Source organism: Syngnathoides biaculeatus, chromosome 10, assembly GCF_019802595.1.
Source record: "Syngnathoides biaculeatus isolate LvHL_M chromosome 10, ASM1980259v1, whole genome shotgun sequence".
NCBI lineage: Eukaryota > Metazoa > Chordata > Actinopteri > Syngnathiformes > Syngnathidae > Syngnathoides > Syngnathoides biaculeatus.
This window is the reverse complement of record NC_084649.1, coordinates 22,778,635-22,793,989: the sequence shown is the minus strand read 5'-3', so window position 1 is coordinate 22,793,989 and position 15,355 is coordinate 22,778,635. Positions and strand designations below refer to the sequence as shown.

At 40.1% G+C, this 15,355-nt stretch overlaps 1 protein-coding gene across 2 annotated transcripts; it reads right to left on the bottom strand.

Moving 5' to 3' along the window:
- Positions 1-502: 502 nt before the first annotated feature.
- Positions 503-14,619, bottom strand: vapb (VAMP (vesicle-associated membrane protein)-associated protein B and C). 2 transcript variants are annotated; one of them, XM_061833264.1, is made up of 6 exons: positions 13,967-14,619; positions 9,917-10,069; positions 4,685-4,788; positions 4,503-4,583; positions 3,647-3,826; positions 503-2,724 (listed from the first exon to the last, which is right to left on the bottom strand). In XM_061833264.1, the coding sequence occupies exons 1-6, from the start codon at positions 14,505-14,507 to the stop codon at positions 2,569-2,571; spliced, it is 1,215 nt and encodes a 404-aa protein (XP_061689248.1). In that variant the 5' UTR covers positions 14,508-14,619; the 3' UTR covers positions 503-2,568. The 2 variants fall into 2 exon arrangements, with proteins under 2 accessions (XP_061689248.1, XP_061689249.1); XM_061833265.1 differs by having other exon boundaries at positions 503-1,665; positions 13,967-14,519.
- Between the last annotated feature and the right edge of the window lie 736 nt (positions 14,620-15,355).

The window sequence follows — 15,355 nt, the reverse complement described above, 5'->3', positions numbered from 1 at the left end:
GAAAAGTGAAATCCTAAATTTTAGAAGATCTTAAATCTAACCCTAATTTGCTCATTATGGGGAATACTTGGAATTTTTCCCACACATTACCATTTTTCAACTAAATCAGCAGTGATAAACATGAAAGTCACAAAAATGGGAGGTGTTCAAGAACCCCCCAAAAATGTATTAAACTGCAACAACAACAAAAAATGTCTTCAGTATAACTGTGATTGCTCTGTGTTGTACTAAACACCCACACCAATAATCTCGGCTCATTTGAGCATCCCTCCGCCCCCCAAAAGCCGATTAGTCTGATGCCCATCATCAATTATTTCAGAATCATGTGTGCTGTTTCCCATCTCAAAAGTTTGCTTAAGAAAGTAAAATAAAATTGGGTGTGTACCCCCCAGTTTTAGACATTTCCACTTAAAAATCAGATCACTGGGAATTGGTGTAAATACACGAGGCCCCAATAATTCATATGCAAACATAAAATAACTTCACACAGTTACGTCGGGACTTGAATTCCTTTAATTTATTAAGATGCTACATAGTCCAACCAGGTGGGATTTTGCTTTTATACACCAGAGAGACTACTTGACTAGGAATATTTACGTTTTTTTTCAGATAGACATATTTGTTTACATACATACAAAACAGTTGCTCAACTGCTTCAGGTGATGGTCACTGTAGTGTCTTGCCTGCATCAAGTATTTACATGTAGAATTGTCACTGTGTGGTTCAATCTATTTGCAAATTGGTGGTGCATCATTGCAGCATAGTGATGTTATTTATTTATTTTTTTTTACTTACATTCCGGTAAAATTGCAGTATTTTTCTTGTATAAGATGTTCCCACACTTCAGCGAAAAATACATTTTTGTTTTGTAAGTACTTATTATACGACGCACATCCAGCACTTGAGCTGATCTTAGGTCTGATCTGCCCTCCACTCAGCAAGTCTTCCTCAAACTAACCACATAGCACAAATGTACTGTAATAAGAACGCACATCTTTTATATCAGGAGGAAAATTAGTGTTTTTTTTTATTTTTATTTTTTGTCATTCATTATAAGCAAATTTGTGAGATGAAACAATTTTGAATGTGATTAATCAATTTTATTTCTAAATCAAAAATAATCACTGGCTCCAGAACAGTACATTGTCATGGTGTGGTCCCCCAAGACTTTAGCTATATATGTAGATGTATGAATATATAGCGATACAAGAATATCACAAGCTTCACCTTAGTGAATGAAACAACTTCAAATGCCTTTAGGATTATAACGTGGGCAAGCAAAACAGATGCTTGAACAAATGACCACAACGGAACACGTGGCGATACAGTGAAGATACAAGAAAAAAAAAAAGAAAAGAAAATTGGAAATCAGGCCAAGGCATCTTACAACATGACACCATTTGCTTACTTACATTTGCCGAGGGGGAGGGGGGAACAAATGTATGGAAGTAGGAAGTAGGAAAAGATGAGGAAAAGCGGCACACATCTTGTTGTCAATGTTGCCACAAAAACAAAATAAACATGGTTTCTGCATGCACCTTTTACGTGTGTGTGTGTATATTTCCAGGTGTGTGTGTTATGTGGATACATATACGTGTACTGTAGTGACTATCGGCCCGAGGAAAAACAAACTCACCCATACAGGTCACAAGGCAAAGTGTTGGCCTGGTGAACATAAACAGACGCCATGGAAAACCTGACAAAAACCGGAGCTGTTTTTTTTTTTTTTTTTCCAGGCGGCGGCATTACATCTTAAATGCACTTTTAAAATATAACTGGAAAAACAAAATAATAAATCATAAAAATGTAACAAATGAGAGGAAATAAAAAGATCAGATAAGAACTGTGCAAACCTACAGCCAAATAATGACAATTAACACCGTTATAAAAGCAATTAAATTAGATTCCAAAAAGTCCAGATGCAACACCTGGCTGTGAACACATGCAAACAAGATCACCTCCACGTGGAGATGGACTGTAATGATGGGAATAAGGTGAAACTAAAGGGGATGTACGATTTTTCTGCACACTGATTGAGGTTGTTTGTCAATCAAAGTGGATTTTAAGGAGTCTAACCTGTCTGGATGACTATCTCCGGAATCTCTCCCTTTAGGGGGTTTAAGGTGGGAGGATCCCTTGGAGTACAGTATATTGTGGAGGTGATGGAGGGGTTAACTCTTGTCATTGAGCAAAAACACCAATGCGGCTGATAAATTTTCTGCTGTGCCCTTCATAGAATTTGGTGAGAAGGGACAAGAATGGCTTAAATGTGATGTGATGACCAGGCAAGACTTGCAACAGGTTGTTCAGAAGACGGTGAATTATTTTCATCTTTTTGTTTTTTCTTTCTTCCCCCTAATATTACCTTTTATTTTCATTTTTTTTTTTACTATAAATCACACCCAATTCAAACACCTTCCTCCCAACAACACAACCCTTTTCACATCACATATGTCATCTCTGATCCTAAATCCTGCAATCCCTCGAGGGGAGAAAAAAAAAAAAAAAAAAAAAAAAAAAAAAATCAGGCTGCGGCGCGGCCTGCCCCAAACCAGACTATGCCGCGCTCTACAAGACCAACTTGCCCACGATGACACCCAGCAAAAAGAAGAGGATGATGAGAGCAGCTGAGCGGGCACTCAGGCCTTCGTCCTTCTTCAGGCTGGCCGAAGAGTGCTGGGAAGACATCACGTTGCTCTTCCTCATTCGCAAACCGTCGTCCTCCTGAGGTCACAGATGAGGGAGGCACAGCGGACGGGGTAATGAAAAGGACGCATTCCAGAGGAGATGAGATGGCGGACATGGAGAAAAGAGATGATCGTTAAGTCATCCCAGGGTTTTTCCTGCATGTCAAATTTGGAGGCAGCCACCTCCGGCTCAATGGGGGCCACCTTCAGCTTTAAAACCTCTGACTTCATAAAAACTATTATTCACGAAGTTAAGTGTCATTTTTAACTCCAATTGCGGTATTACACTGCGGTGATGAGATGGCGCTGTATCAGAAACCATTGGAAGTTTTTCCCTAAAATCGTTGAAGCACTGCAAATGATGGATTTTCATTTCCACTGCAAATGTTTTACATGATTCTAGGGATTTTTGAACTGGCAAATTTGTTTGTTCTCCAACCAAACACCTCTGATTTCTCAGAAAAATGTGAAGCCAACATGAGTAAAGTGACTTTATAATATCTTTCCCCTTAACTTTCCAGATCTCGCCCCACCGAAAAAGGCGACGGTTTTGATCCACAGTGGCTGGACAAATTCACTTGGCCCAGACATACTCAGGAAGGAAGGCATGTTTTGTAATATATGCCAGATGTATTATAGCCCTCCACAATCTTTATGGCAGATACCTCAATGACAGCAATTCATAAGCCATCAAAAGAAAAAGAAAACTACTTTAAATCCAAACATTATTATAAAAATGTTTTACATTTTTTTACGTATTTATACAATGCACTATCACCAAAAGAAAAATAACAACCTTGAATGTTCTACCTATGGTTGTGAAATTTGTCAATGAAATGTTCTACCACCATTTAATAGGTTGACCATGCTTAAAAGCTATAAAGTTTGCATAAACACAGTACTACAGTAAGTACTCGACAGACACGTGACTATCACGCTTCCGCGGGCGCTACGCTTACCCTAATCTGTTTGTTCTCTTCCCGTAGCCTCTGAGCCTCCATCTGGAGCCTCTTGCACTCCTCCATTATTTTCTTCACCTCGCCGTCATCCAGGGTGGAGCTCATCGACTTAGGCGGCAGCGAGGAGGACTCGGACTTCAGCAAGCTGGACGACATCATCTTGTTGGAATCCATGTCGTGCTGGTTACACAGAGTAAAGATGGAGCGTAAGTCGACTGTTACTGTTCCATGCTCACTGTGACAGTGCCTGTCAAGCCAATCCAGTTGAGTAGACTCAACCAAGCCCCAGACTCTCGACATTGTATAGAAACAAGATTCTAAACTATCTACCGTAATTCCCAGCCTACAGAGCGCGCCTGATTGTAAGCCTCACCGAGTACATCTGTAAAGGAAATACCCTTTGGTACATAGATAGGCCGCAGCTGCGTAAAAGCCCCAAGTGCCCACATTGAAACCGACATTGAAACACGAGATATTTACAAAGACGGTACACAGTGAGTTTAATGCTAGCGCCGCCACGCTAACAGGGCCGGTTAAAAACAAAACATCCTGGTAAAAATCATTGAGACATAGCTGTAACACGCTACCGCAGCGCTAACAGGGCCGGACCGGTAAAAGTCACTTCCTCGGCACATATATTCCACCAATCTCACTCTTACCTTTTCCACTCGAGTGCCCCCTTGCGGCCGTTATAAAAAAAAAAAAAAAAAATGAACAAATTAGCCGCATCACCGCATAAGCCGCTGGGTTGAAAGCGTGTGAAATAAGTCGCGAATTATAGGCCAGAAATTACGGTAGTGATTCGGTTAGGAAACGGGTGAAGTTTAAAAATTATTTCAATAAAAAAAGTGCTTACAGTCTTTTCGTTCTCCGCTGGCATCTCGAAAACACATCTCAGCTTGGAATCCATCAGTTCCTCTGGCTTCGCCTCCTTCCACTTGGGACAGGAACGCACAAACCGTAAGGTCAACTGAATCATGACATTGACTGTATTGAGACAGTTTATGTTACAAATTGTGGAACAATGAGCACACTCACCACTCCTTCCATGTCTGTCATGTCTGGGGGCGCTAGCATGGACTGAACCATGAACTTGTGTTTGCTCTTCTCGTTGGGGTCGTAATCAAAAGGCTGCAGCATGACTGTAAGACACAACAGAGACTGAAACGATGTACCCAGGTATGGGAACACAAGCGTAAAAACGTTCAGCCTGAACTAATCACATTTCAAGTGACACATGAGATAAAGCTATGCATACATTGAAGAGACATGATGCCAAATTTTCCTGTAAATAGCTTTATAAGCCCCAACACCAGGCAGTGACAACAACAGTAAACATTACATCGTATTAATTTCATCTGGGTTCATTGACTCAAATAAGGGTGACCTCCACATTATTCCAATGGACCTAGATTGGCAATTATTTAGCTTAATTAATGACACACACTCCGGAACAAATGATAAAATGCGCCTTATGCATTCCAACATTGTTTAAAAATTTATTGAGGGATATTGCACATTACAGGAGTCAAACTCAAGGCCCGGGGACCAGATCCAGAACGGCATGTAACTTTATGTGCCCCTCAAATACAAATCATGTGTCAACTTACATGATTTTTGTTAAAATTTGTACATAGATATGAGATATTATATAAAAATCATCAATAATATATTTTTTTCAATAATTTAAAACAACAATATAAAAATAAAACTAATAATTTTGTTTTTTTGGATAAATCTAAAAATAATAAAACAATTTCATAAATGCTGTGTGTAAATATGATGAGGCGATTGTTTTTATGGTTTCACAGTCAAAACGGCCCCTCTGAGGGAAACCGTAAATAAAATATGGCCCGCGACAAAAATGACACCCTTTGGCACCCTTGTTGTACATGATTGCTAAACCTTTTTTTTAGACTCTAACATATTTTATTCCCCAGTCCTACGATATAATGTACAACTTTGCACTTGTGTAAATATATCAACACTGTGCAGTTTGCAAGAGTAGTGTGTCATTAAAAAATTACAGGAGGAAATACTTTGCAATAATGTGGCAAAGCTGCACCTGTGTTACATGGATTTTTATGAAGTTTTATAAGTTTTATCAGATCTGACTGTAAAACCATAAAGGTGCTGGAGTTTGATTTGTGATTGGTAAGGAAATCCACCCACAGGATTGAATGAATTCCATCTTCTCATCTTTATTATTGAATATCAAAACACTCAACAGTGGAAAAAAGCGGGTTCCTTACTTGGACCCCTCAAAAAACTGATGTTTAATCTAACTCCACGCTAATGTTACCATGACGTGAAACAGTGACAGATCTACAAATACCCTGGGTTAATAGCTCTAACAGCTCCGAAGCCTTTTCCCCCGATTTTTCGTAGCATTACATATTCTCCTAACAAAAAGCAGGTGCTGTGTAGGAATACTGCTTCCACCGATGGCCACATCAGTCAGTGGTGTGGTATTTGATGTTGTTCCAATGGCTGAGAAGGTATTTTAAAGCTGTAACAATGATTTACAATAATCCCTTCCTCAAGACACGTCTGGCATTGCATTGAGAAAGGCTCCAATGGTTGCTAATGGGGGGGATCATTTCTTCTTAGACCACTTTTTTTTTAATGTGGTTGTAATTTAGAGTCATATTGTGACATCGGTGCCGACTAAGTCCAAAAATCCTGTTCTGTGGCTCTCTTTCAAATCTAATGATCTACTAATGTCACAGCCGGTCTAGCCATCAAGAGAGTTGTCATTCGTGGCACATGGCAATTCTTCCTTGATCAGAGGTGTAAGCCCACCGTTGCAGGCATCAGGGCGGTTCGGTATCACAAAGCAGAAACAGACCGCATGTACAGATTGGGAACGTCCTGTTTCAATCAGGCCCAATTTACAAAGCAATCCAACTTGGGTCCAAGGGGACACCACTGGAGAACGGAGGCAGGAAAGCGTGTAAATTCTTCGGGCAACACAGGATCACATTAAAGGTTTTTATAGCCAAAACCTCAAAATATGGGAAAGCATTCCCATGGTAAGAATATTTGGATATGTTTGAGGATTTTTTTTTTTAACCATTATTGATACAGGACTTTTGACCCAACTCTAAAAGAAATTTCTGCTAAATTAATCGCATGATTTGAAGTTTTTGCTCCACGACAGGCCTTTCATTTATAAAGCAGGGAGGTTAATTGAAGAAAATACGGAAAAGCAGGATGATGCCAAGTTTGCACGTTGATGATAAATGTAACTATTACATGTTTGTAAAAAAGAGGGGTGATGAAACCTCCCTTTCCAAAGGTTCCTTTACACTAAAGTTCCCAAATCTACATTCAGGTTATCTCTTTCTCATAAAAAGACCATCACTAACCAATATCGATTGAAGAAACACTATTAAAACACAGTAGTCCAGGACTATTATTAATATCCATTGTGTAAGACTCGGTGATTTTTCCTTTGGCATCTAAATATCATGTATAAGCTCCTTAGTAGTGTTGTGGCGTTTTGGACAAAATGTCTGTGGACAGGCACTTGTGTCACAACTTAAGTGACTTGAGAGACTTGAGTAAATGTTCCCTTAAATTACACACCATACACTTCATTACTTTTACGCTTTATGATTACGACTATGTAACATGTAGTTTTCTGTCACTTGGGCGAAAAGACCAATCCAAGCTCAGTAAAAGTGGAACTGAACTACAGGGAACGAACAAAGATATGCGAAATGAAGCAGACGCGTTGGTCCGCAGGGAAGGCCTGCAAGGATACAAGCACTAATGCCTACAATATGTATTCATATTCAGGCTTCTCAGCCAAGCAGTATGTCTTTGTCCTGATTGTGCTCTCGTGGGTGCGCTATGTCCAAATGTAAATCAAAAGTTTGAAAAAAACAGCGTTGCAGGGATTTAACGCTGCCCAGAACACTTAAATCCGCCTGCCAGAGGAGGAATTGAGCTACAGCTCAGGAGGTCACGATGTCCCGTTTGTTGGACTAATGAGAAGCTAATGAAGCTTATTCAGCAATAAATAATTGTTTTCATATCACAGCATATTGTTTCACTCCCAGCCTCCCTCGGAATGTTGCGCGTCTCGGAATGTCAGGCAAGAAAGTTCCCAGGGGAAACCCACTGTTTGTGGACACAGACATTTTTCAAACATTCGCGGTACATATTTTACCACTGGATGATACATAACACCGATTCCAGCACAGCAGCATTCCTGCGTTTGAGGCTACATTTAACATATTCACTTACGGCCGAGTCAAGTGTGCCAAGATTGCTTCATTGCAAATTAAAGGCACCCAAAAAATGGATTTTGTCTTATAAGTAGTGTGCAGTGGCCACTCTCGCCGCCTATATTCCTGCTTTGCTATTCATGAATTCACCTGAGCACTAAAATATCCAAAATGGCACTTAAGTCCTAGCTAGTAGTGAAGTAATAAGTGGTGTCAAGGAAGAACAGAGGAACCTTAATTTTAATGGATATTAGTTGTAATAAAGGGAAAATAGTATAGTGTTCAGTTGTCACTCAAAAAGTCGTTGACAAAGTCTGTTAAATTTTAGAATTGACACGGTTGTTTAGTGGCGTTGTGGCACAATCAAGAGGGCAGAAACTAAGTAGTATTTCCTGTTCTCACAGCTATACATTTTGAGGACGAGATCCAGCTAAGAGACGTGCATATGTGGGAAACCATCTTATTTTTAGAATTTGGGATGTTATATTGGCCCTTCAGTACCTCAGTAACATGTGAAAAGTAAAGTAAAATAAAAGCAAAGTAAAAGTGCTGTCAACACGTGCTCTTTCACAAGTAGCGATGATTGGGTCTTCTTCATGGAAGGAACTAATCAGAGGAAATGGGGGGGGCACACTTAATCAAATACTGACAGAGCAGATTCAAATATAAGTAGGTATCAGATGGACCTTTTATGGACAAAACCAAGGTGTTTTGTGTTTTTCAAGTCCATGTTAGAGAGTCACTCTCTGGAGGTTTAAATAGTTCAAATATGGCGCCTTTTAGCATTATGTTGGACTCCCCTGAGATTGCCTGTGTGATGCTATTTTAAAAACTGATCAAGTCAAACATTTTTGGGGACATTGCCATGGCAAACATGCTTGGGTTGAAGGCAGTCAGCGCAACGCCACGGATTGATGCAAGGTCAAAAGACGACTGGTAACAGATTCTATTTCAGCCAGGCATGAGTGCTTCTCCAGTACGAGCGAAATCCTGCTTTAGACATCCTGCCTGTGTGAAATATGTCTGTTTCCATGGCAACATGACCTAATTAGGGCAATCGCAAAAGGAAATTGCATTTACTTCTTATTGACATTAAACCTCTAGGGATACACAGAATATACACCTTCTATATCTTGATAAATCAAACATTGGGTTGTGGAAAAAATGTGACAATTTATGGCACCAAAAACTGTGGCAAGAGGACAAGTACAGTAGGTCAGTGGACTGTGATTTTGTCACCCACTGCTGACTAATATCTGCAATTACACTGTTTGAAGTTGAGCAAAGTATTGAAGTATACACAACCACATCTGCCCAGACAACTCAAATACATATTCAAAAACAACTGTGATAAAGCTTAACTACTACAAAAGTCTAATATGTTCTACTAGGTTATTTTGTTACAATAGAGGTGTCTCCAACTATACTCCATCATTGAAGGAAAGTAAGCACAAAACATTTTTGGGAAAGAATATGTGCCCCCATTAGTTTAAACGCAGTAATCTGATTAATGTTGTGTTGGTGTAATAGGTTTTTAGTTACATTTTCAACGATCCCAGTGGGCAACCATGTTGAGCAAAATCTTTTGCTCTCAACTGAAGTTAATATCACATCCAGCCCAGCTGACTCTGGACAAGCGGCGGGATACAACTTGAGCTAGTAGCCAGTCGATTGGGCCTTCCTCTTAAATTAACAAAATTATTACAGGCGGCAGAGAGAGGAGGAAAGTGGACGTTACTCGCACTTAAATCAACGGAGGGGGAAAGTGAGGCAGGGTTAAATTAACACTATGTAACTTTAATAATTGTATTATTTATATATTTCGGGTTACTTCTGAGTTTTTTTCACACCCTGGTGTTGTTGCTTGTAGAGACATGCAAATTGTTTGATGTGCACCGTGAATCTAAACAGTCGTTTGGAGATATGCGTCACTTGACAAGTACTTGGAAGTAGAATTGGATAAGGTAATTAAACTTGAATTGGACACTTAGACCTGCAGTGTAAATCCATCTTTACACACAACAGAAAGCGTAATTACCCGAGACATTGATGGAGGTGCCCGCGTCGATGATTCCACTATTTGGCCGAACACAGTACCGGCGTGGCGCGGTTGTCTTCACCTTGAAACACACATTCCGGTCTGTAGGGTTGGCGAGCTTGAGATTGGTGGTGACCACGTCGGAGAACGGACCTACAAAAGAGAGGACAGACGGCTGGATTATACCTTTTGTCACACTATGATGCAGAAAACACGTGAAAATGCAGATAAATGTTTGAGGAGTACACCATTTTGGAGCAATATTCCAGCTGTTTTTAATGTTGTCTTGCGCCTCTGATTAGTCTTTTGTAACATCCTTTTTTTTTTTTCACCTCGCTTTTAACAGTCACCACAAGAACTAGAGGCCCTGAACCACTTCATTTATCCTAAAATGATAAATTAACTTTAGAGAACCCATGACGTCACATGTGACCCAGTGTTATTAAGGATCCACTGCATAAACATAACGCACCACAGTTCCTCTTTTTACCCTTAAAGCCCAACATCTCACATGTGGTTACTACTGTACTGTACAGTAGTTGGTAGTTAAGGCCCACTGGGTCATATGTGACCCATTATCTAAACCGAAAATAAATTGGTTATTTTTTCCAAATGTGATGTTTTTGTGTTCCTTTGATGCTTATTGATTAATTTAGTTAGTGCATAAAATTTTAAAAGAGGATTTAGATGTCTTGGTTTCTCTAGGGTTAGTTGGAGACTCAAAATTGACCCTAGGTGTGATTGTGAGTCTGAGTGTGTCTGTCTCAATGTGCCCTGCGATTTGCTGGAAACCAGGTCAGGGTGTACCCTGCTTCCTGCCCGATGACAGATGGGATTGGCTCCAGCACTCCCGTGACCCTCGTGAGGATAAGTGGCTCAGAAAATGAATGGATGGATGGATGAAGCTGGCTAATTAGGCAGCAAACTAGCCCTGAATTAAGTGCGTCCCCTATTGGCAAAATTCCATTCACTCTTGATATAGCCTCATGTTAGATTCCACGGGTGATTGGTCAGATGAAAAAAATAATAATAACATTTTAAAAATATTTCAGATTTCAATTTGGCTGGGTGTTTTCCCACATTGTGACCCCAACCAGACATTTTCGCAGACCTTTGACTTTTACATCTCAATGCTACTACAGGTCAACTATTAAAACACTGTCGAGCGGCAAATGTTCCATGCCCAGAGCTCTACTTCAAAATTAGCATCTGCTTTCAGATTAAGTTTCATTCAACTCAGCAAAAATTAGTGACTGACCCTTCCCTACCATTAAGGCGTAGTAGGGGTTCAAGAGCTGCAGTACGCTGGACTAATAGTACAGTTCAGGGATACCAACATGTAATTAAAAAAGTATAAAGATGTTAGATTCTTCCTCCTTTCATCTATTAGCCCCCCACCTTTATTGCAAACTTTCCTGCAGAACCACGATATCACAATAATTATCATACTGTGAGATAAATACTATGATAAAATCGAATGGCGATCTATAAACATAATTACATCCCCATTAAATACAGTTGAAAAGATTCTCATGATCTGAAATTAAATTCCCAACCAGTGTGAAGATGTTACACATTTATTTAATGGTTTGGGACAGATAATCTAAATATGAAATTTAAACAGAGTCCAACATAAAATTCCAATGATTCTATAGGAAATTAGGTCAACTGCTCCGTGTTAAATACTTTCAATAATATGCATCTAAATTGACACATATGACAGCATTATGTTCAAGCATGAAAAGTCTCAACATGAAACTTGATTATAATACTTAAACGTAAAAATAAGTGCATCTATTCATAATAACAGCAAAAAAATATTGGCCCAGGGACTTGGTATTGCATAATATATGTACAAATATATTTAATTTAGTGTCACCCAAAATACAGTAATATTTATTTATTTAAAAATCAATTTGTAGTATTGTTTTTTTCAGGCTTTTCCTCTCCATGCCATCTTCCCTCGCAGTGCTATTTCAACGAAAGCCAACCTTTTGCCCCACGGTTGATGACTATCCCGTTGCAAAGATGGCAAAGTGCTTCCCGTGGATCTTAGTGTTTAAAAATAAACGGAGTGGGCATTCATCAACCGGTTTTTACAACCAGGACCAATTCCATGAATTCTTCATCCCTGCATCCGACACAGACGCTGTTCTACTATCTCGATTATCCAGGATGTTGTTTTCCCACGACATCCTAATATTAAGTTCAATGCACAAAAGTAAATTTCCTTAATGTAGAGGATTTTACTAATACTGTACATTGAATATGCCATGCACTAATTCTCAGTGGTATCCCAGCAATTCCACAAGTATGGTGATAGATGACTGTAAAAGGAATGCTGTTTTACTACAAAATATGCATAATTTCGGCACTTTTTCCAGACGCTGCCAATTTTATAAATAAAAAGTCTAGAAATAGATTCATACAAGGTGTCCTTACATCTAGCATTTTCCTTTTATCTTTAAAAAGTACAAATATATTAGAATCCTATCCTAAAGAAATTACCGTCAGAATTATAATTAAAGATCTCATTCAACGTAAATCTTCAAAAGGTTAAGAAAAACATTTCAAAACATTTAATGATATCTATCATCGTAATGATTCAAGAAAAGATTCAACATTGAGCAGAACAATTGTGTTTTTTATAATGCTGACATAAGAGACTGTACTACATTCTTTAATCGGACTTAACACAAAATATTTAAGAAGTATTTAAACAAGTGATATCTGAAAAGGACCAGGGACTATCCCCGATCGGAGAGTTTAAAAATGCAATAAGTGATCACTGATTCGATCATGTGTAAATGTGTCTATGTAAATAACTTAATGTATTGTGTACGCTTTTGTACTGTATATATTCTCTCGTCCAGTGATTACCAACCAGTGTGAAGTGGCACATTAGTCTGCTATGAGCAATCTTCAGGTGTGCTGTGGAAAATTATCAAATTTCACTTATGTGGTCCAAAAAAATAATGATTTTCAAGAAATAATGCATCTTTATTCCTTTATTTAGGCCAGTGAGGCAATTTTTCAAATGCATATGAGAAAGTATGCAAAGATCAGATAAAACTAAGGTTCGACTTTGGGCGTAACCAATAAGTTGTACTAAAATATAGAACGCGTGCAGCTGTTTTCGTTGTGTGTTTAGGTACGCTGTCAACCGCAACTACAGTGTTAATATACAGCTTGAAGCGAGAAATGCACAGGTTGGGCTGGGTCATAAAATGTACTCCACTGTAAAAGGATTCATGGAATAAAAAATGATTTGTGTCCCTAATGTGGTAAATATGACTGTGCATACGACAATATAAGTGTGCAGAAGGTTAGATCAAGGCAGCCCGGCTGTTCTTGTTTGTTGAAGAAATTTTATCTTGAATTCAAAAGCTTCTTCAACTCAAAATTTACATTGAAGTCACATCTCAATAATAAGCAGGTGTACAACGACATTACAGCAGTTTGTATACGTTCCAGAAAAGATCTTTTGGAAATTCGAATAGAGTTGTTCAGGTTATCGGTCGTAGTAAAGGTGAGTAATATTTTGTTTGTTTGTTTATTGATTCAATGTAAATTTTAAAAAAAAGGGCCTTAGAATAGTTTTTTTAATATCTAGTTGAGCTTGTCAAGTCGACTAGGCTGAGCCAACCAATCAGAGGGCGAGCTAATGTTAGCCGGCTACACCTGCTAGAGACGTGGAAACTAACAAATTCACCAAACGCTCAAAATTTCAAAAACGTTTTCCCAATTAGCATTTTATGTGGCGGTGCCAAAACATTTTGAGCCACATTGTGGCTTGAAAATAAAGCGCCTTGGAGTGAGGTTGTTCGACAGGGCCTTGTGTGTACTAGCCGTCGGAAGCTAATCCAGCTAGCTTCCCGGCTAGCTGCTGTCACCTGACCCGCAGTCACTCACGAAGCAACCCGATTCTCTCCGCTGTCTCCTCACAACGAACGAAACGGGCCCGAGGGAGCATCTCACGCTAAGGTTCGGTGCCGTAACCCTCCCGTCCGAACCACCGGGCCTTCCTCCCCATTACCTTCTCCTCCTCACCTCTGAATTTCAGTTCGTGCTGAGGCTCCAAGAGCAGAACCTGTTCCGGCCTGGCCATGACCCAACGAGCTGGTGCTGGAGCGGGGGCGATTGGGGCTGGGGACCCACTGGCGGAAGTTTCTTGCGTGTCACGGACTCGGCGACGAGACTTAGCCGGCCCCCCCGGGTCACCACTGGAGCTAGCGACGGCTGTTGTGATGCAGCAAGCTGCGGCCAGGAAGGGAGTGAGAGGCAGGCCGGTGACGTCACTGCCTCTGCATTCCCACCCAGCGGGGAGGGTGGCAGGGTGACGAAGGGTGACGGACGGGGGTGCTTGCTGGGTGACACCCGAACAACGACAGGCTCTGCGGGTGGGTGCTGCTTTGATGTGATCACCATGTGCAAAATGTGCTTTTTCAAATTCCTGCAGGCCCAAGTCACACGTTGTATTCTTAACATTGATTGTAATCCACTGACACAGCATGCAAAATTTGAACGTTAGCGTCCATCCATTTTCTGAGCCACTTATCCTCACAAGGGTCACGGGAGTACTGGAGTCCATCCCAGCTATCTATGGGCTGGAAGCGGGGTCACCCTGAGCTGGTTCCCAGACAAGCACAGGGCACATAGAGACAAACAACCATTTGCACTCACAATCTCATCTAAAGGCATTTTAGACTCTCCAATTATGTTTTAATTATGTTTGTTATGTATACATATGTTTTTTTGGGATGTGGGAGTACACCAGACTGCCCGGAGAAAACTCACAGGCACGGGGAGAACATGAAAACTCCACACAAGCGGGGTCGAGATTGGAACCCCGGTCCTCAGAACTGTGAGGCTAACACTCCAAACAGTTGCCCACCCTGCTGCTCGTGTTTAATAATAATAAAAAAGTAAAATAAAAACTGTCCTTAGTCATGAATCAATTAGAATGCATTCCACGCAAGTTAATTTTAAATTGTACCTGACTAAGCTATCCATTGTACCAATACAATGCAAGTATGAGACTGCTGGAGCTGTTTTTAAAGCCCCACTGTCATGAAATGGATGATTTTTAGTATGTTATTAATGAAAAAAAGGCAGCCAGAATGGACCCATCCATTTTTTTCACCACACAACATGATTTTGACGTATATGTTTTTTCTTACTCCCGCCATGAAAATCCTCTCGAGGGATTTGTTTTCGAGCTGAAGCAGGAAGTGACGTACAGGGCAGTAGCGCACTCAGGCGGGCTTGTATGTTTCTACTCGTTTTACCTGCTGGAAGGTAGATCGTTGTTCCTTCGTGTTAGCCAAAATGCCAGCTCAATGTATTGGTGGATATTGTTCGAACACTCGGGAGGATGGATTGATTCTGCATACTTTACAAAAATACCCGGTTCGTCGTGAAAAATGGATTGCAAGGATG